At 42.4% G+C, this 21,588-nt stretch overlaps 1 protein-coding gene across 1 annotated transcript in view; it reads left to right on the forward strand.

Moving 5' to 3' along the window:
- Positions 1-546: 546 nt before the first annotated feature.
- LOC103893879 (kinesin heavy chain) overlaps positions 547-21,588 on the forward strand; it is a gene marked incomplete at its 5' end in the record, with an annotated part of 39,449 nt that continues 18,407 nt past the window's right edge. Inside the window, 8 exons of the mRNA XM_009273169.1 lie at positions 547-651; positions 992-1,140; positions 5,430-5,578; positions 8,766-8,941; positions 11,413-11,481; positions 15,148-15,354; positions 16,357-16,503; positions 18,873-19,061. Coding sequence (XP_009271444.1) covers positions 547-651; positions 992-1,140; positions 5,430-5,578; positions 8,766-8,941; positions 11,413-11,481; positions 15,148-15,354; positions 16,357-16,503; positions 18,873-19,061 — 1,191 coding nt within the window. The remainder of the gene's footprint in view (positions 652-991; positions 1,141-5,429; positions 5,579-8,765; positions 8,942-11,412; positions 11,482-15,147; positions 15,355-16,356; positions 16,504-18,872; positions 19,062-21,588) is intronic.

Genomic DNA, 21,588 nt, shown 5'->3' on the forward strand with positions numbered 1-21,588 from the left:
AGAAAAGACTATAAAACTGTGTCACTGTCTAAAGGAGTGCTGGTCCCAGGCCACCAAGCTTCTTGACTGGGCCACTTTGGGATCCAGCCTGTGGGCCAGCGAGCCTTGCATGAGTGAGATTGTGCCTTTTCTGCCCCGATATTCTTGGTCTGTGCAAGCAAAATACAAAGCCAAGGTACTCGTTTGGTGGCATATGCTGTGCCACTGCGTGTGCCTTGAGAATGTACCTGTGGTCTTCCCTATCTGTGTGGACAGTCTGGTCTTGGAAGTGGTCCCCAAGTGTCCTCAGGAGAGCACGGACTTACCAGCTTTTCCCTTAACAAAGTAAAAGTGAGCTTGCTCGTACAGTGGAAGAAAGGCAGAAGTATTACAGGCTTCCACTAACAAAAAAGTGCACATAAAATTCCCCTCCTTCATGCTGAGGATAAGCTTGCTTTGTTTTTCTTCCAAGAGCATCTTTAACTGTTGCACTGTCTGCATTGTAGCTGTATTTGTACAGACGCTTGCTGATAGCTGAGCCTGACTGTTGCCTGCTCTCTTTGGTAGGTCAGCAAAACTGGAGCGGAGGGCGCTGTTCTTGATGAAGCTAAAAATATCAATAAGTCTTTGTCTGCTTTAGGCAATGTGATATCTGCCTTGGCAGAAGGAACTGTAAGTAATCCTGTTTTGTGTTGTAGAAGAATGGCTTTCTATTTACCCATTTCTTTGCCATGCACATAAAAAAATAAGCTAACATTTCAATTCAGAAAGAAAATACGAGCTTTCCAACCACAAACCAGTGACACTTTTGCTATTCTACTAAAGATAAGAAACTAATTCTGAGTGATTTCACTTGAGTGGCTATCCAATCTTAGCACAATCAAAACAATTACTCTTCAGGATTGTATGCTTCAAATCCATTAAACCTGTCATTGTCGGCTCATGTTCTCTCTCATTACGATATCATTATTTAAAAAAATTGTTCTTGTCTCTTACTTATTATTTTGATTAGAAAACCCACGTTCCATACCGAGACAGCAAAATGACCCGAATACTTCAGGATTCCTTGGGTGGGAACTGCAGAACCACCATCGTGATATGCTGTTCTCCTTCTGTGTTCAATGAAGCAGAAACAAAGTCGACCCTGATGTTCGGGCAGCGGTGAGTCCTACTCGGCGTTAGGCTGGATGACACTCGGGCTCTTCCACATGTTCTGAGCCAGCCGTGCTGAGGGGAGCGAGATGAGTAGGCATTTTAAAATAGGGAGGTTATGGTTTCTGGAGTTGTGCAAAAATAGTACTGGAGAACTTGAGAAAACTGTCTCTTTATTTCCTATGGTACCAGAAAAATGTTAATGTCGGCCAGCAGCTGCACTACTTAGAAGCTCTGGTAATTTTTTCCTGCAGGAAGTACAAAGCGTTACAGTAGATCTTTGAAATTTTATGGGGAAGATAATGGTATTGGGCAGTTTTCTGTTGGCTAGCTCAGTGGAAAATCGTCGGTTTTGCTTTATCTGGTACTGCTCTTGATGCTTTTAAGATGTGTCTTCTCCTTGAATGGCATCTCAGGGATTATTGTTAGGGTTGCAAAAAATATTTTTTAACGGTTAAGAAAAATGAAGAGCGTGGACGCAGTGTAACATTCACAGCTTCGGTAGATTGCCATGACAGCTCACAGACATTTTCATACGATTGAAGGATCTTAACAATTTAGGAACAAGTCCTCAGAAACAAGCAAGGATAAAATAAATGTGGAAGTGTTCAGAGAGAAAATTTCTTTTCCATATGTGTTCGTTGCCAATAGTCATATGAAACACATTTGGAAAGTTTGCAAAAATAGGTCAGGCTCATTACATAATTACTGCCTTTGTTGCAATTGAGGAGAACTCTGATCCTTTGGAAAATGGCTCACTTTGTTTCGTGTATATTTATTTGTGTAATAGCAGAAAGAAAAAATACTAGCAAGTTATGATTGCTGGAAATATAATTTATTTAACAGTTTGTACAATATAATAAATGTGGTTTTGTCTGAACGTGGGTTGTTTTCCACCATGCATAATTTTTGCATCGAAGCCCACACTGTTAAGGAGCATTTTATATTAGAAAGTAAAATCATGTATAAAAGATTAATCTGACAATCTTCTATTAATTCATTGCCCCGCTTTTATCCTTTAATGTGAGCTTTCCTTAGGTTTTAGCGGGGGAAGATGATCCCTTTAGTGTATTCATATAAGAGTACGTAGAAGTGGAGGATGGGCGGTGAAGGACAAACAGATGCAGTCGGGCGCAGTCCTCTTAAGGGACGATTGCGGATTAGGGCTGCTGCTGCAGGTTAGGGCTGCAGGACAGTTCTGCAACATGCTCCCCGTCCGGCATTGCCAGAACCAGTATTAACTTGCCATCTGCTGCTGGGATTTGTGGAAGGTGGAGAGGGACCCACGTGCCGCAAGCCAGGTAGCTGCAAAAAGCACCAATTCCTCTGATCTCCGCTTCCTATAGCGTGTCCTTCCTATAAGCTACTCACTTAAATAACAGCATGCAGGAAAAACTCCCCAAAGGGAGTTCACAGGCCGCTGCAGTAAGTTTGTATGGAAAAGGACTGTAAAAGGAGAAGGTGGTCGTTAACATATAATCGGGTTAAGGGTTGCTGTGCGGTTTTAATTCACCGTTGTATGATGAACGTAAGTTTAAGTTATTGAAGATACAAGCTTCTAGTGAAATCCCGTATATTACAATGTCACAGAAATTTTGAGTAAATGCAAATACGAAGATGCAGTAATTAAATACAGAGTGTTAACAACTCTGAAGTACAATGAGTTGCACAGTTCTTGTTGATGGTAAAAGTTTAAATGTTTTGATAGTTCACAGTTTAAACCTCCCCACGTACAATTTTCTGACTGCAGGTGATTTCAGACGAGCGTGAGTCTTGCACCTCTGTAGAACAGAAGAGCAGTCCCAAAGTTCCTGCTAATTCATGCTGGATAAGGCTCCAGGGCAGTAAAGCAGCAGAAGGGACATTTCATTTTAAATAGATGAGTAGGTACTGTGTTAGGTTTCAGTCTGCCTCCTGTTACGCTGAACTCTCTGTCCGCAGGTATGATTTGAAGTAAAAAGAAATGTGAACGGTAAAATATAATAGTTTGGATTGAGGGGATTACAAGGTAGTGTAGCTTTTTAAAAATTACTTTGTTTTTTTAATCTAGATTAAAAGGGGTTTGCTTTTGCTCTGTAATGCGTAACAGTGCTCCAGGATCTCTGCGAAGTTGTGTGCTTGGGTACTTAAGGAAGTGTGGGTAGAGGAAGTCCAGTTTCCATGTTATTTCAGTTTACGTTTCTCTTGGTTTCGTTTCTCTTTTCAGTGATCGGTAAAACTTGCCTTTCTGTTTCGGGGCAAAATAATTTTCAAACCAGCTCTGCACATCCTGGCTAGCAGAGCTTGGAGTGATGCGACATGACTAACACTTCTCTAGGAAGAGGAACATTTTTTTAGATGTTCCTTACTGAGGACTAGGATGTCAGCTGAAGGAGCTGGGAAACTAGCTACATGCTTTGTGAGAGTGCTTGGTTGGGGTTTATTGTAGGGGTTTTGTTTGTTTGCTTAAAAGCTATAGAATTGGGCTGAAATAAGAAAGGGAATACAAGCAGGAGGACTGGTGATGCACTAGACCTGCAGAGCAGCACGCATACTAGACATACACGGTGCTATTTGTCAGCATTTTGGATAGGAATGTTGCTGTCCACGGGAAGTGGTTTCTTTTACAGGCTCTTTGGTTGTGGTGTTCCATTTTTCTGATGTGACAGTATTAAGGGTCTGAATAACGCTAAAGGGAAGGTATATGAGTCATGGGTGATTACTGGTTTCTCCATTTTTTTCCTAGCAAAAAAGAATTGTATCACCATTAAAATAAGCATCAGGAGTAAAATTCATCTTCACAGGCCCACTTATCCTAATCAACACGTGCATGTGCTCCTCTGTTAGTAACGAGTCGGTTTCTTCTCCTTCTGCTCCATCTTTTTGTGTGTTTTTATATTGTTTTTAATTTTAGTTGCTAGTAAGTACTTCATCCATCATTAGGATAACGCAGTTGATAAACTTTATGGTGTGGCATTTTTTTTCCCCGGTACAGTTAAATGAGTGGAAACTTGAGCCATGCTTTTGGCAGAGACAATATGTAAAAGCTAACCGCTAGGCGTCTGCGTATTTTAAAAGTGCAGGGTTATTTTAAACATTTCTGAGGTAATAAAACTCCTGCTTTCCACATAGTGCAAATCACTGGAGCACAGTTTGGAGTCTGAGGCACAGATAGAGGAGTGTTTTCTTGCTGACAAACCAAAGTTTCAGGATTTTTAGTGATTGGCCACATTTAAAGGGTGCTTTAGCATCATTAAGTGGGAGCTGTGAAGAAAATAATGAAGATCATGTGCCCTCCCCAAAGAAGAGTTAGCCAGTGCATCTGTAGCTGATTCCTAGGCGTAGTTTCTTGTATTGGCATTTCAGCCTACGCTTTACAAACTGGTAAGAGGTTTGTCTGTTACTCCTTTACTTAGTCTCTATTTTATCTGATACCGCTGGCGTTATTTGGAGGGACTCGGCGCCTGAGCAGTGAAGGGCAAAGATCCGAAGCTTTCTTAATTCCTACTAATTTGTTTGGTTTTTCTTTTTAACTGTGGATTTGCTAGAGTAGGTGCTGTGTGTGTGTGGGGGGGGTTCTGCTTGCTTTGCATTTTCTAGTGCAATTGTTTAGGTTCAGTTGGAGCTAAGCAGTTTCACAATAGTAAAGTGGTGGTGGTTGTTGTTAGAAGGGTTTAAATTTTGTGATATTTTTGCCTAGAGAGGCAGTAACTCGTGAGCCTGCCTACAGTGGCACAGGCACGAGTTCAGGCTCCCTTCCCACTGAGAGCCTTCCTCAGCCCAGCAGTAACCCAGTTACCTGGTGGTGACCAGCTGTTCTCCTCCTTCCCTTCCTTCCACCCCCAAAAATGTATTTGAAAGCGCTGTTTGGCTTTCAAGAAGGATAAGTTTCCGTATCTCTGCATCACTGTGTTGACACCCTTCGTGCTGTGATGCTTGAAATACGGCTGAGTTTTGCTGGTGGAATTTAAGGGATGGTTGTTAAGAGATGGGGCGAGCCCGTGGTCAGACGCTGGTGTGGGGTACTCTACGGTGGGTCCCAGGCCAGGAGAAGCTGCGAGGTGACAGCTTCCCTAGCAGAGCACTAATGACAGGACTTGGTTTTGTCCTTAATCCAAGAACGGTTTCCAGAGCTTCTCTTTTTGGAGGAATCTGAAGAGGCAGATCCATGTCTGCTCCAGGTCACTGGCCTTGCAGTTTAGAAGATAAATTGCAAATGTTTAGTAGTTTCCCTTTGTGTTACGGAAAAATTTCTGAATCCTCACTGTTGTATTGAGATAAAAGTTGCAGAGCAACTGACGCTTGGTTTTGTTGTGCAGAGCTAAGACAATTAAGAACACGGTCTCTGTGAATCTGGAGCTGACCGCGGAGGAGTGGAAGAAAAAGTACGAGAAGGAGAAAGACAAAAACAAGAGCCTAAAGAATGTTATCCAGCATCTAGAGCTGGAACTGAACAGGTGGAGAAACGGTACGTACCAGAAATTGGGAATGGGTACATGTCTCTGTATTTTTAAGTTACGTATGTTTAAATCTTGCCTTAAATCACAAGAGTCCTACTAATTCTAAGCTCACCGTTCAGAGTTGTAGCTCACGCTTCATAATAATAACTGAGAGGTGAAGAAGCAAAAACCAGGGAAACCAGCAGCAGCCATTTACAGAAGGCTCCATTTTAAATGCCAAAACTAGCGTGATATCAGATGTAGAGTATACAGGAAGGCATCAATAATTTTTAATAATGTTAGTGATAGTAATAAAGAAAAGGTAAAATGTCATTATGTTTGTTTGTTTTTAAAAGAACTCTGCTCCTCAGGCACGAGAATCGGTTCTGTTATGCTTTAAGGTAGCTAGATCTTGGGGTTTTTTTTTATAATTGAGTTTAACATTAGAATAATTAGTCCTTTAGTACAATGATTAAGAGTGTCATCTGATTAGAAGAATCACCACTTGTCTCCTTCTGTGGCTTCTAAGTGAAATTTATGTTGAGAACAGCCAATTTTCTGTTTAGAAGCATAGGGAATTGCTGTTCGGGGTAGGTTGTAAGATCAAGTGTAGGATGGTAGAGGAGGAAGAATATTTTTATGCACACACACAAATTAAAGAATTTTTATTTAATCTGGAACGTTGACAAATAATTTTAGCTAACCATCCTTACTTTTAATATTTTTATTCCACAAATTAAAAAAAAAAAAAAATCAACCCCCAAACTCTAACAAACAAGCCCCCAACCCAAAGAAACCAACCCTGCATCCCCCTTGCACCCTGAAATCCCATCAAACCCCCAACAGTAAAATCCCGCTGCTTTGGAGTCATTTTTATTTTCTAAATTGCTTGTCATCCAGGTCCTACATGTTGATGTGTCTCGCAGTTCAATAGTATGTAGCTCTTGCAAACGTGAAGTATCTAAAGCGAGAACAAATCTGTGATTTAATTATTAGTCACAATTTGTTTTGCACAGTCAAGTCTGGTTTTGAACGTCCTGGGTGAAATCACTACTTAAAAGATAATACCTGACCTTTATGGGTGCAAAAAATTGCTTCCTGCTTTCAGCTCCCTGTGCTGTTTACTTGCCTTTCAGATGAGATCGTTACCTAATGATTGCGCTCCGTGTCTTCCTCTGGAGGCTTCAGCACAGGGAATATTTCCCTTATCAGCATAGCGCAATTGCTATGGAGACGGTCGGTCTGCTGGTGGTGTTGAGGAGTGCTGGGGATTTATAACCCGCTCGTGTTCTGCGTGTTTCATTCTGTGTTTGCTAAATGTGACGACTTCAATTTCCTTCCCATTCTAGAAATATTTTTTTAGGAAAACCTGTGTAGATCCTTTCTATATGCCACGTAAACAAGCCTTATAACACGCTGTCTCTATTGTTTTGTCTAAATACACACACCTCCTCGTCCCCGCCGTCTGTCCTGCTTTTCTCATTGGCGTTACCCAGCAATACATTCAATGCATTCAAAATACTATTGATTTCTTGTCTGGCCTTCTGCAATGGCATCGTTTGGAAGGATATTCTGTCAAAGGAGGCTCTTGACAAATGAAGATGTCGCAGAAATTACATCTTGAATATGAAATATAAGATAGATGCATAAATTTTCCATTGGTATAGCTTATTCTATAAATTTAGAAAATATTGTACAAAAAATTATAGCAGAAAATGGGTGTGCCCAGTTCTCACTGAAGCAGGATTTCAGCAGCCCTGTATCCGAGTGCACAATTTGGTCTGTGTTTTGCAGGTAGAAGGTTGTTCTTGTCCAAGGATCTCTACCAAAATTGGGCTCCCCTCCTCCTTTCAGCTGTGGTAGTCTGCCATACAAAGCTTCCGGGTTAAGTGAAACACCACAATGAAATGAAAATCTAAAGGTTTATTTTGGGAGGCTCCTGATGGATTCTCCGCAGCCTGAGGAGCGTTGCCACGTGTGCAAGGTCCCACAGTCTGACCGAGCCCACTTTTCCTCGTCTGCTCCAGTGAAATGAAACAATGAAAAATCAATTTACATTTTTTCTCATTAATAATATAAAATATCATCAAGCCATTAGCAATAGGGCAAAAAGTATTTTGAGTGTAGTGCTTTTATAGAGGTTATGGTGCTTGATTTCAGGTTATTCTTTTTCATTCTTTAAGCTTGAAAAGATTATCTTCTCTGTTAGTTGGTCGTGCTCTTTCATGCCCTGTTTTGTTTGGGGGCTTGAATTAGCCTGTGTTTTTGTTTTTTGATATATTGCTCCTGTTTACTTGTTTCCCTGCCAGTAAGATAAATAGCGCCTACACTGTTCTGGCAAGAGGAATGGCTAGTAAAGCTTTATGGGACTGAAATATTGTAGCTTTTCACAGAAATGGAAAAAACCTGTTTGTGCAGAAGGGTTGGATGCAACCTTCCTGCACCTTGAGCAACGCATGCAGCATTCAGCGGCTCGCAGAGTCTCTCACCAGACTCTAATGAGAGTAGATTCAATTTCTGGCATGAGTGCCTCGCCTGTCCCTCTTCACTAAACTGCAGCAGGCTCGCAATTGCAATGCACTGACGTTACCGAAGAAAATACTCCTCGGAGAAAATGATTTTGAAAGAAAATGCGTAGGGAGAACATCCTATCTGGTATGCATAGGCGACATCTGAAAATTGGTCTATGCTCCTGAATTTTAGATGCGACAAGGCAGAAGGTGAATATCGTTTTAACTGCAGCTGTCTTACTTGTTGTCCTGATGCTCTAGCAGTTCATTATGGGGGAGGGAGGGTTGATAAGGCAGTCGGAAATCTGGAGAGGAAGAGCCATTTAGATGCCATTAGGCTTTAGGCTGAAAGTCAGATCTTTTTCCTCCTTATTTACACTTCTGTTAATCCATGGAGCTAATCCCATCTGTAGAGGGCTTGAGCGGAGCCGGGAGTTCAGTGCTTTGAATGGCAGCCATTCAAACTGTTGCTGCATTTTGCGTGTTTGTGTGTCTAACCATGGAGAATGAACGGCCATCCTTCCAACACCTACCTTGGCCTGTCATTTGTATGCACGGCAGTTGCCTGCCTTGCATAGCTGGATACGGCCCTTCTTTCCTTTGCCGAGTCCCTCTTGGCAACTGTTGAAGGACCATCCTAGGGTGTCCACGGTTTTGGGCCACCCTCTCTCTTGGATTGTAATGACCACGGATTATGTGCCTGCAGGAGAAGCTGTGCCTGAAGATGAACAGATCAGTGCGAAGGACCAGAAGAACCTGGAGCCCTGTGATAACACCCCGATTATTGACAACATCACACCGGTTGTTGCCAGCATCTCGACAGAGGAGAAGCAGAAATACGATGAGGAGATTGCCAGTCTCTACAGACAGCTGGATGATAAGGTGTGGGCATTTGGTTTGACTCCATTCTCTGGGTGTAAACGGAAAACTAAGCCAAAATGGGTGGGGGTGTCTGTATTTCTTGAGCACCTCGAACTGGAAAATGTCCCAAAGTTCAAAACACTACTACTGCATAAAAACAGATCTTGTCCTATCATGTCAGCTATCTGCTGCTGTTCCCTCTGCAGACAGTGTTTGTGGGCATTCTCCATGAAATTGGAACCAAGTTTCCCTTTGATTTTAAGGGCTCAGTACAGGCTTTTCAGCCCTCCTTTTCTTCAGTGATTTTTGTAAAATCCCTCAGCAAACTGTAACATCATCTTGGAGTCACAGGAGAAAGAAAAAAAAGGGAGACTGTGTCTTTATTTTTTTATATATTTTTAGTATATTAGAATTTTAAGGAAAATATATAACCACGCCATGGGTCTCTTTTGTTCATGTTGTTCTAGCTGTGAACGCTGCCTGGAGTGCAGGTGGCTTTTTTTTTTTTAATTATTTGCACAGCTTGAAATACATCATTGGCACTTAAAGCTATCAGCAATACATTTACTGAGCACTTGCCATTAATAGCTTTCGCTTGTGTGAAGATAAGAAGTGGGTAAAAAAAGGCATACTAAAACCGTTGACCATTATGGATGAGAACAGCTTAAAAGCCTATCTAGCAAAAGTTTTCAGGATAGCTTTAATCTTGAATCAAAACTTGATTTTAACTTTCAATTGTAATTAGGAGGAAAATATGAGAAAATTTGTTTGTTTCCTTGTATGTTAATATTAAGGTTTGGCTGTTTCTGAATACTGAGGGAGGGAGTAGATAGTTGTGGTTAAGGCTTAACTCTGGTGTGCATGAGGTCTCTCTGCACAGTCCGGTTGCACACAGCAGTAGAATCATAGAATCATTGAGGTTGGAAAAGACCTCTAAGATCATCGAGTCCAACCATCGACCCAACACCCCCATGCCCACTAAACCATGTCCCTAAGCGCCGCATCTACACGTCTTTTAAATACGTCCAGGGATGGGGACTCAACCCCTTCCCTGGGCAGCCTGTTCCAATGTTTCACCACTCTTGCAGTAAAGACATTTTTCCTCACGTCCAATCTAAACCTCCCCTGGCGCAACTTGAGGCCGTTTCCTCTCGTCCTATCGCTTGTTACTTGGGAGAAGAGACCGACCCCACCTCGCTACAACCTCCTTTCAGGGAGTTGTAGAGAGCGATGAGGTCTCCCCTCAGCCTCCTTTTCTCCAGGCTGTTGATGGCATTCAGAATAATAGTTAAGGTCTTTACGAAGTTACAGCTTTTCTGTGATGGAGAATACACTCCCGGTAGCAGTCTCTAGCTTTTACGTATTGATTAGAAAAAGAAAAAAAAAGTCAGGCATTCTTTCACTTTCCCTCATCGAAAGTAGCAAAGCCCATTTAATTATTTTTGAGGGAGCTGGCAGCAGGCGAGTTTTACCCTAAAAAACATGGGAAGTATAATCTGGTGTGCTACTGCAGTACTGTAGGAAATGAGAAGGTATTTGATCCCCAAAACAGTGTTGACTTGTTACAGTGCAGACCATTCTCATGTTATATCTGGGACTATTTTAATATTAGCAGATGATTTGATATATTCTACTTGATAGCTGTATTTGCTATCAGAAATCAATCTATTAGCATGCTTGTCAGTGAGACGCAAAATATCAGTTGACTGTGATAGGGCAGAAAGCAACAATTTATCTTTGATGACTTCCTTTAGGGAAAGATATCCATCACAAGAAGAGGTGGACTTGGTCAGGTCCTGCACTTGTTGTGCCTCCTGTGGCTTTTTGGAGGAAGGACTCATACAGCGGAGTCCATCATCATTCCTCTTCTGTATTTAAGATCAGTTGCTACCCATGAGGATGCTGTCTTAACCAAGAAGTGGAATGCCAGTAAAAGTGGATGCCTGGCCATGCATTACCTGGCAGTATTTTCTTCAAGGGCTGTGATGGAGTAGGAAAATACAAATTCTGCAGTTGAGGGGTCCAAGTTCTCTGTTGTGGTTTGAGCTTCCTCTTTCATTAATGCAGTTCAGAGCTAGCTGTAAATTGTAGTTGGTTAATAAATCTGTCTCTAATGATCTCTCTTCAGCTGAAATTTGGGGACAGAGGAAGAGGGAGAAGAGAGTGTGTGTGTATGTATTTGTACATCTATAAAACATGACGCGTTGGCAAAGTCTCCTGCAAGTTATAAGGTGCAACTCTGACCACATCAGTGTCTTGTTTACCGTCAGGGACACCTCTGCTTAGGTATATACTAGAGGCAACTGCGTGTATACGTTGCTTTTACTATGTAGCTCTGTGTATGTATATTTTTCTCTCCTCTCGTACCGCTCAAGCGTGCACAAGGTTTGCTATGACATTATTCTTGTTTCTTTTCTAGAAAGGGGAAATAAAAGTGACCAAATAAGAACTGTGAAAAGAAAATAAAAATCTCCAACCCTTTTTCCTTGCAGGATGATGAAATCAACCAGCAGAGCCAGTTGGCTGAAAAACTAAAGCAACAGATGTTGGATCAAGAGGAGGTAAAAAACAAACCAAACCAAAAACCCCTTACATTTTGCTTATGGGACCCTTCTTTAGTGATTCTGTCACAGTTGTTGGCTAGATATGTTTATATTAACTGGCTAAAATTCAACAGGTAAGAGAAACCTGTGTGGCGGCTAGGTTTAAACTTCAAATTTCAAAATATCCTCAGCAGAGCATTAAGTCTTGGTAACTCATAATAGCACACCATCCTGCTGGGAGGTGATGCTGGAAGATACCAAGATAGGAGCGGGGCCAGTACTTTTCACTTCAAATGGGTTTTTCATTATGTCTGTATCCTTTCAGGTATCCGGACACCGTGGACTGTAGGTAGTTAACACATTTCCTAGTTTGACAGTATAAAAATTACTCCTGGTGATAAATTACTGATGTTCATAGAGACTGAAAAATTGGTTATTGGTGCTGCCACAGATTTGCTTTAAAAGCTTGGATGACTCACTTTAAAGATTTTATTTCATTGTTTCTGTCTGTAAAATGAATGTTTGTTGTTTTTAAGATGGGGAATATGATCACTAAACTTACAGTCAGGTCATTTCCTTATTTGTTAGTGAAAGGTTTTAAAGATGTGAAATCTGGCAATAACACCAAGTTACCAAGTTCCCCGAGTGTTGCTGTGATATTTCTTAGAAGGTGGTTTTATGCTGTTTTTCAAACTGTGGGAAACTGGAGGAGGACCATTCAGACGAACAATATAATCCTGGTGTGGGAGTTCACCCGTCATTCGTGTTCCAAAACATTGGTCTCTCTTTGCATGAAACACTGCCGTCATCCCCTAGGAGCATGCCTCTCCCAGCTGCCCGAGGCACTTCAGTTGGAGTACAGCATTATGCTGGCTGCTTTTTTTGGGTGTGAAACCTCTCTTGTAATTGAAAAATGATTCTGTCCATGTCTCAAGCCTTATCCAAGCCCCCGGAAAGGGTTTCCGAGGTTTAGCTCTTTAACAGAGAGAGAACAACATATGAAAATGTCTGTTACTCGTCACTCATGACTTACCTGCCACCTTTGGGGCCTTATCCTCATTGAAGGAATTACCAGCTTTATTTTACTCCACGATTAAGCTCTTCATTCACTTGCTGCAACTTTCTTTAATTACCCTGGATTACACGCTACCCGTGTCTGTGGGTATGCTAATGTAAAAGAATTTTATGTGTTCTCAGCAACATATTTTTATGATGTGCATTGTTTAGGCCATCTCACTTCTCCCATCTTTTGTACATCAGCGTTCTCATCTAAAGCTTATTTTTCCGTGACGTTTTTTCTTGTGTCTTATTTTGTGGGTGATGTGCATTCTTTTCTTTGTGTTAGATATTTGGAAGCATGCTGTGCGCTGGCTTATTCCCCACCCTCTTTGTGTTCCATACACAATATTACATCTGAAAGATGAATCAAGTTTTCAGTGGCCTCTAATCCTTGCCTTACAGGCCACTTTTCCCCCTTTTTTGCACATGTTCTAGTCTAGCTTTGCTGACTTACTGAAATCTCTGCAGCTGGTGTTGCACCGCTTGTTCAGAAGGTTTAGCTGGTTCATCTGATAAGCTTGTCCATCTCTTGCCTGTGAAAGCTAATGCGATATTTTTGTTTTCTTCTTTAAGGGAATTGAATTAATTTTTCAAGGTTTTTGTCTTCCGCACGTAAGCTTCACCTGCGCTGCGGGAGCGATGTACCTGTTCTCCCTTAGAGCTGTGATTAGCTCCATGATATACGTGCTGCAGAGCAGCTGCCTCACTCTGCTTCCCCCTAATTAACCAGAGTACTTTTTTCTGCTTGATTAAGCTAGCAGGTTAATTATAAATCTAAGGCCTGCCACAGATGGCGGTGTGCTGATACTGGTATCTTTTGGTACCTTTTCACCACTGGCTGTTTCTTAGGGTGTGTGTTTTGGGGGGGATTCTGAATCTTCCACCCTTGCATCTCGCGTGCTGCGAACAGATCCGCAAAGTGCTGCAGCCATCGTCTCCTTCCCTTTGTTTACAACTGATCGGTATAATGTGGCATTAATAGCCTTTTAAAATCTTGGTATATTTTTCCACATTATATTAACAAGAATCTTCTGGGGAGCTGTGTTTATGCTTTAGGTGATACATAACACTTCCCTTTACTTGAAGTCACAGTAATATTCACACAGAAATTTTCTTAAGTAAATGTAAATAATAGTTCCATCTGTGTTTAGTAAAAAGATTATTTTAAGCTATTTTGTTGTTTAAATATTTACATGCCATCTGGCTTTGGCAATTCAGTGAGTTTTTTCCGTAACGTGAGTGCACTTCTGAGGCTGCAGCATTACCAGCGAGATAAATTTCCCTTACATCTGAATCCTCTCTTTGCCACTTTGGGCACGTGCCAGTGTCTGAAGCTGCCTGGTTGGTTTCCTATTTTCCATTAGCACTCTGAGCCAAAAAAAGCAATGTCTTCTCTGACATTCTCCTTTTAGGTGGTCCGTTTTAGAGAGTGGTTTCTGTTCTGCTTGGGGTCTCACGCTCAACTTCTTCATGGCCTGGGAGCCAGTGGGCAGTGGTGGGACAGGTCAGGAGCAGTCCGCCCAGCACACTCCAGTAGCGCAGATTTTGTTCTACTGTCCAAGAAAGCTGCAGTACAGTAATGTTATTCTAATCCATGCATAGGAAGGCTTGGAAATAAGTGAGTTCTGTGAATGAATGTCCAAACTTTGCTGTTAGGATGAGCATGAATGCCGCCTTGGATCTCATGCACTAGCTTTACATGTTATTGTTCTACATTTTATGTTTTTATGCAATGTTAAGTCCCTATTTTGTTGTTATTCTTAAAAGTACAATATTAGCTATAAATGTTAGGTGGCACCTTTTATTTATTTTTACATCATTCTGCAGTATATGACTGCTGTTGAGTCTGGTTTTGTGCTAAGAACCCGACAGCTGAATTTTCGAGATTTTAATATCTGGATGAAGATGGAGTGGTGCAAGGGAGAGGACCGTGCAACCGACCTCTTACAGTCACCACTGTCACTGAAACTGCAGCATCTCTATTAGTAGCACGCAAAGAGTAAATTTAATAAGTTTTACAAATTGGAAATACTCACAAGTATGTGTGAAGTCTGTATTTTCTTCTTTAGTTAATACTTCGCCTCAGCAAATATGAGCAGCTAATCTGTCTTCAGCATCATGCTTCAGATGATAACTAAGAATAATCATCATAGGATTGCGTATCAAAATATTCCTCTAATGCCACAAGATCTTTGAGGCTGCCTCAGAGAGCCCTTTTACTTGGTTCAGTTGAAAGCTGTGACTCTGCGTTTAAACATTTTACTTTGTAGTATTTTTTTGGTCCTAGCTGCAGCATTAGATTGAGGGCAGAAAATTTATTGGGAGCTATGATACTGTTTAAAATAAGTTTCTCTGCCTCAGCCTTGCGTCATAATAGGATTTGATTAAGATTTTTCTTTTCATTGAAGTTCAGAGCCTTTTTTGCTTCCTTCAAATACATTTATGCTGAAACTGATGCTGTTTCTGGTAGAGTAGCAGGATTTCTTCTCTCCTGCTTTCTCTCTCTCGCACGCACACTTGCATGCTCACGCTTTCTTTCTCTCTTTGTCTGTTCTTGCCCTTTTCAATGTTGTCTTTGAATGAGTTCTTGGGTGACTCAACGCTTCTGTGATATCTGGTTTCCAGCTTTTGGCCTCCACTAGGAGAGATTATGAGAAGATTCAAGAGGAGCTGACCCGTCTTCAGATTGAGAACGAAGCAGCGAAAGATGAAGTAAAAGAGGTCCTTCAAGCCCTGGAAGAATTAGCTGTCAACTATGACCAGAAATCCCAAGAAGTGGAGGACAAAACAAGAGCCAACGAGCAGCTGGCTGATGAGCTGGCACAGAAGAGTGTAAGAGCGAGCGGTTTATAGTGCTGGTTCCCTCCTTGCCCCCTAGCTCTGCACCTCCTCTGAAGATTTCCATCGGGGTTCCCAGATAACTGCTAGCCTATGCCATTTCGGGAATCTTTCAGATGCTGCTGCCGAGTGTGTTGTTATGTAGGTTAAAAATTGGAGTAGCAGGGAAGCTGTTAAAAGATCCCTATTTGCCGATGCTACCCTCTCTCTTCTATCTTAATTAAACGATAAGGTAATTCAGAAGCGGCTCTATGGAAGCTGATGGCAGATTGTGGCTCTGTTGCAACCTCTGTATTTTGCACACCGTAGCGGCAACTGAACTGAATGTGAGAACTGGCCATTCTGTGTTTTGGCTATTTAAAAGCTCTATTATGCCAAGAAAGATGTGAAAATCTGCTTTATGCAAATTGCAGCATTTTGTGTTTTTCTGGACTCTGCGCTGCGGAGCAGGAATTTTGTACAGAGTCAGGAGATCTCAAGGAAGGAATCGGAAAAAATTCAGCTTTTTCAGCTGATGTGTACTGATCTTAAGGAAAAAAATCTGATCTGAGAAAAATCGAGATTGGCTTACTAGCTTGATACATCCTTGTTCCTTAATTCATTACACAACGGAGGAAGCTGTTATTAATGGGTCTGTTTTCATGGAAGACTTCGTTATCCGCTTCAGTGAAACAGATTACTATGAAATCCATTTGAAAAAAAAATTGAGTTTTATATCCTTCTATACCTGTTTCTCTGTGATTAACCTTCTTTGACATGTATTATGCAAATAAGATTCTTACAGGATTTACTACATTTAATAGAGCTAAAGTAGCCTTGTTAGCAAGTGAGTTGTGAAAGTAGATTATGGCAAGGTGGAATTGTTAGCGTCAGTACGTTGATCCAGTAGGCGTGTTCAGGAAAATACAAGACAATACCGTGTAACCTAGATATCAGAGAAGAACTGATGCCCGGTCTGCGGAGGGGAGGGTAACTTTTGCTTTTAAACCTTTTCAGAGTGCCCTGACAGCAACCCAGAGGGAGCTGGGCCAGTTGCAGGAGCTCAGTAACCATCAGAAGAAGAGAGCTACAGAAATCTTGAACTTGCTGCTTAAGGACCTGGGAGAGATTGGGGGAATCATTGGTACTAACGATGTTAAAACAGTAAGTTGGCTATCTTTATTGCTTGCCCCCCACACCTCCTGCAATATAAAAATACTTGACGTGGAATATATGTGATACAGCAGTCCTTCTCCAGGACACTGCCGTTTGCTCTGTGCTCTAGCCAGGATTTAAAATACTGAAGAGATCTTTGTCTGGGTCAGAGATGGTCAGCCTCTGTCCACACAATTACCACTTTTATTCCCAGCTCAGTGTTTGGGGCCAGACTAATGCAGCCCATCTGTGCGTTGATGCATTTATTAATGCGGGGGACTGAGTTCCGCCCCAGACAATACACGCGTAGCACTACTCCTTCGTTAGCTTGCATGACCCTGTACTCCCAGAATCTGAAGACTCTTTGCTGGTGAGATTTGGCTTCTGGCTACCTTTTTGTTGGAAGTTTGTCCTAAAACTGTTGTGTAGCTGAAGGTGAACAGTTCTCAAAGCCAGAGGTCTGTACTGACAGCTCTCCAGGGCAGCCAAATGAAAAGACCTGCATGGAAATTGTTTTCTGCATTCGGGTGTTTATTACCTTTCAACAGTGGCTGGCTTCATCAAAGAGCCCGTGCTCTTGTGTGTTTCTGAACACAAGATGCTTTAAAATTACTGATTGCCAGCACTGGTAAATTTGTGCTAGATACCACATTAATAAAATTACACGACAGTAAGACCAGCTTAACTCTTGTGTATTGACTAATGACCTTTATAGAGGAAAAATTGCAGAGGATCATTTTGCTCTGAAGTAAGAAGGTAAGAATGGGAGTGAAGGTGGCTGAAGCGGCAGAAACCTTGGTATCTGAACGTGCCTGGAGATGGTGCAGATTTTGGCCAGCTTTGCTTTGAAATTTGCCTTCTGTCTGGCTCTTGGGTTTACAGATACGGTAGAGGAGGTAGCTACTCATTTTGTCACACTTCTCCTGTTGCAGATGAGCAAAATGCTAAGTCTCAGAGAAGATATTTGTATGGTCATTGCTAAATGGCACATCTCTGATGGAAACTTTTCATGGCCTGGAAAATCTTTCTGGTGATGTTAATGTCATCTTACCTATCCATTTAAAACCAGATGAAAAAGAGCAATTGCTAAAACTGGATAAGAAATTAATTTTCAAGATGTAAATTCCTTGCAGTGCACTCCATTTTCTTGCTTTTTGTTCACTTCTCGGTTTCTGAGCAATGAACTTTCCTGAACATTCAAAGCTAAAAGTGAGTATGTGTGGCTGGAGTGCTTTGAGTTGACTCTCTGAGAGTTGCTGATATCCTGCTAAAGCCCCCTTAGATCAACAGATGCTCCAGCCTGCTCTTACTGCAGAGGGCATGATCCCTGTTGTCTGATGTGGTTATGCAGATGCCAGGACCGCAAGACCAGACTTTGCTAGATGTTACAGCAACCTCTGGTGGCCGTTGTAACAGGAACTATAAGAGGAAATCTTCGAAAATGGAGGCAGAGGCTGTTTGATACAAATTTTTATAGTAACTAAGATGTCAGCATTTTACAGGACAGCTGTCAGTGTAAATAAGGCAAGATCGAGAAGCTTTTAGAAGAATAATTTCAAATTTATTGGCAATTAGCATCTTCTCAAAGTGTGTTTAATTTCAGACCAGACTGAGAGTTTTGGAAGCAGTCGTGTTTTTTAGGCTGTTGGGAGAAGGTACAGCGCATGTTACCTTCCCCTTGGCAGCGCTGGGACAAAGGCGAAAAGCAGATGAAGTTGCTAGCCATACGCTCGCTGAAGGAGAACCTTCACCGCTCGTCAGTGGGTTACATGAATTAAGTAGTTGAAGAAAAATCATGAAAAGAAAGACACACAAATAAAAGTCACCACGTTAAACCAGGGAAGGAAATGATGTATAAATAGAATGATACTAATATTTAGAGACGAGGGCGATTACTTTTCTCTTGCCAGGTGAGATTTCCAGACCCATGTCTGTCTTACAGCTCCTTACTGAAGAAGCACAACCCTTCAAGAGGAGACTTCTTTAAGGAGTACTTTGAAAATGCTCTTCAGCTTTTAGCAGTTTGAAAGAAGGAAAATTTCCTGTGCTGGTGACGTGAGAAGGTTTCTCCGAGATATGCTCTTGCCATGATGGCGGGCTTGATTACTGTAGATGTTAAACCGCTAAATTGATGAAGCACACTGTGAGCGCAAGCCTTCATTTCTCACTTTTGAGGCTTATCAGTGAAGACTGTAAGAAATAGAGTGGTATAACACGTTTAAAGGTGACCTGAAGGTCTGTGGGTACTCCTTGAGGGCTGCTGTGCTTTCACAGAGGCTTCCTAGCTCTAGACAAGAGTTTCACAGCAGGAAGACTGCTTTGCATTGGCTTACCTGTAAGAACCACACCTTCAAGATTGCAATCTTCTGTGTGTTTAGTTAGCAGATGTGAACGGGGTGATTGAGGAGGAGTTCACCATGGCACGGCTTTACATCAGCAAGATGAAGTCTGAGGTGAAGTCTCTGGTGAACCGCAGCAAGCAGTTGGAGAGCGCCCAGATAGACTCCAACAGGAAGATGAACGCCAGCGAGAGGGAGCTTGCAGCTTGCCAGCTCCTCATTTCACAAGTACGTTTGTTCCTTCCTTGTCCCTTCGCAGTAAGGTTTGACAACTTTCTCAGCCTCCTTCCTCATGAAACGTGTGTGCTAGGAGTGAGAAATGAGACTTCAGGGAGCGGAGTGTTGTTTCTCTTGTCTGTTTGGGTTTTTTTTTTCCCCTCTCTTCTCCCATTCCTCCCCCTCAATGTTTTTCAGCACATTCTGTGGCAAGATCATGTCCTGTTGTAGATCTCAAAATGTGTTCTATGGCATAATAATGAAAATCCTCCTCGGAGTGGTCTTCTCAGCATGAATTTGTATCTTGTACCTTCCCTTTAAAGGCAGCCTGAGAAAGGAAGCAGATTGTATCGTTCGCTAGCAAAACATTTGGAGAGCCCCCCCATCTCTGGTCTGTTAGCATGCTAACAAGATAACTAGGCAGCAATATATAAAATAATACGTTATGGAAAACATTACTGTATAAGATAGAAATCCAGATGGTAGGAGGGTGGCAGTTCGCAAGCAGTGATGCTGGCTGCAGCCTGCTGCAGGAGAGGGGGCTAACTGCTTTGACATGCTCAACTGCTTTGAAATGGACATGTGAAGGGGAGGAGACGACACAGTTTACTGTATTTCATTTGCTACCACTTAGTCTAAGAAAACCTGGAGCAAGGATAGCCTCTTGTCCTGCAGCAGAATGTCTTTATTAAGTTCTACTTAATAAAGCTGTAGCTGGAAGCATGCTTCTTAGAATTACAGGGAGGCTGGAGTCCTGAGGGTATCGGCTGTCCAAAAATGTTAAGTAAAAACTATACTTTTCATCCTGTCTTAAAGTAGACCCTGGGCTGGCATGGCCACTGAAGGAAATCATCCTGCCAACCTGTGCTGCTCCCTTTCCTTGGGAACTTGCGTTAGTAAAGCAGATTAAGGCTTGACTCGCAGAGCAGCTGTATGTATGCTTCTGCTGGCAGGAGAGGAGCAGGAACACAGAGCTGGGAATAAAGGTCTCAGCAGCAGGCGGTGGGACAGCCTCGTTCAGCCGTGGTGTTGGCTTATGCTGACCCGGTGAAGGAGTGAGCGGAAGGCAGCCCGGCTGCCTCTGTGGGGTTGGTGTTTGTCCTCTTACGCTGTAGTCACGCTGGAATCACAGAGAGCTTCAGTGCTCAGAGCCTGTCACAGACATGACCTAACTGTTATCCTCAGTACCTATTTACAGACAGGAGACTGGAGGTTTAGGATTCGAGAGACTTATCCAAGTACTGTATGTTCATGTGGCGAAGAAACCAAGCAGAAATACTCTTAAGCGGGTGATCACCTTGCCTTGGCGTTTTGGAGGTTCTACAAAACGTAGGTGCATATTGAGGCCCGTCTGTGGGAAGAAGCTGGGGTGTTGTTATGCTCAAAATCATGTCAATGGGCAAATGCACCTTATCTATAAAGCCACCAAGTTAAAAAAAGAAAAGCTGCAAGGCAGGTCAGGAGGAGCTCAGAGAGGGCAAGCCTCAGTCTTGAGGCCTCTCATACTCCGTACAAAGCTGGTGGCCTGTTACTGCCAATGACGATGCCGTATCACAGGGCTACACAGTTACGGTGTTAAGCTGATCCATAAAATGGTGCATCGCCGCCCGTCTGTGGGAAGAAGCTGGGTGTTGTTATGCTCAAAATCATGTCAATGGGCAAAGGCACCTTATCTATAAAGCCACCAAGTTAAAAAAAGAAAAGCTGCAAGGCAGGTCAGGAGGAGCTCAGAGAGGGCAAGCCTCAGTCTTGAGGCCTCTCATACTCCGTACAAAGCTGGTGGCCTGTTACTGCCAATGACGATGCCGTATCACAGGGCTACACAGTTACGGTGTTAAGCTGATCCATAAAATGGTGCATCGCCGCTGCGTGCTATACCAGGAGTCTCAGTTTTGGAGCCGGAAGATTTGGAGCCAAGCTGGGAGTTGACTAAACTTCTTGTCAGGTTTAGGAATCTATTGGAGGACTTACTGCCCAAAGCGTGCAACTCGGGCGTGCGCCCTTCCCTTCCTGGAGACCTCGGTGCCAGGAGGGTCTGAACTATTTTAGCTCCTGCTAAGGATTACTCCTCTCTAAGTCTGATCTTTACAGTAGCACCAACCCAGAGGTCTCAACCCCTCTCTGCCGAGGTGAACTTTAAATACAGTGAACCGCAAATGCTTCAGTGGTCTTATTAATAGGATGTGATAATTCCCAGACAGTATCTTAATTTTACCCCCAAATTAGAAAATTTTAATTCGATTTCTGGTATTTTCAATACATTCTTCACTGTTTTCTGTTTAAACATAAGCCCTTCTAGCTCAAAAGGATGTCAGCAAGAAACAAATTGTCAGGGTGGCTGGTGAAGGTTGATCTGAGCTTCTGCAGGCTGAAACATCCAGGAAGCCACCTCAGAAGCCCAGTGTTCAGCTGGTTTCAGAAAGCTGCTGCTGTTTGTTTAACATGCTGGGGAAGAGAGTCTGGGTTATTCCTGCCTCGGGCAGAGGCAAACCCATCCGTGGGATTGCTTTTGCTCGAGGACCTGGGTGCACTTGGTGGA

The sequence above is a fragment of the Aptenodytes forsteri genome, unplaced genomic scaffold, assembly GCF_000699145.1.
Source record: "Aptenodytes forsteri isolate BGI_AS27 unplaced genomic scaffold, ASM69914v1 Scaffold174, whole genome shotgun sequence".
NCBI lineage: Eukaryota > Metazoa > Chordata > Aves > Sphenisciformes > Spheniscidae > Aptenodytes > Aptenodytes forsteri.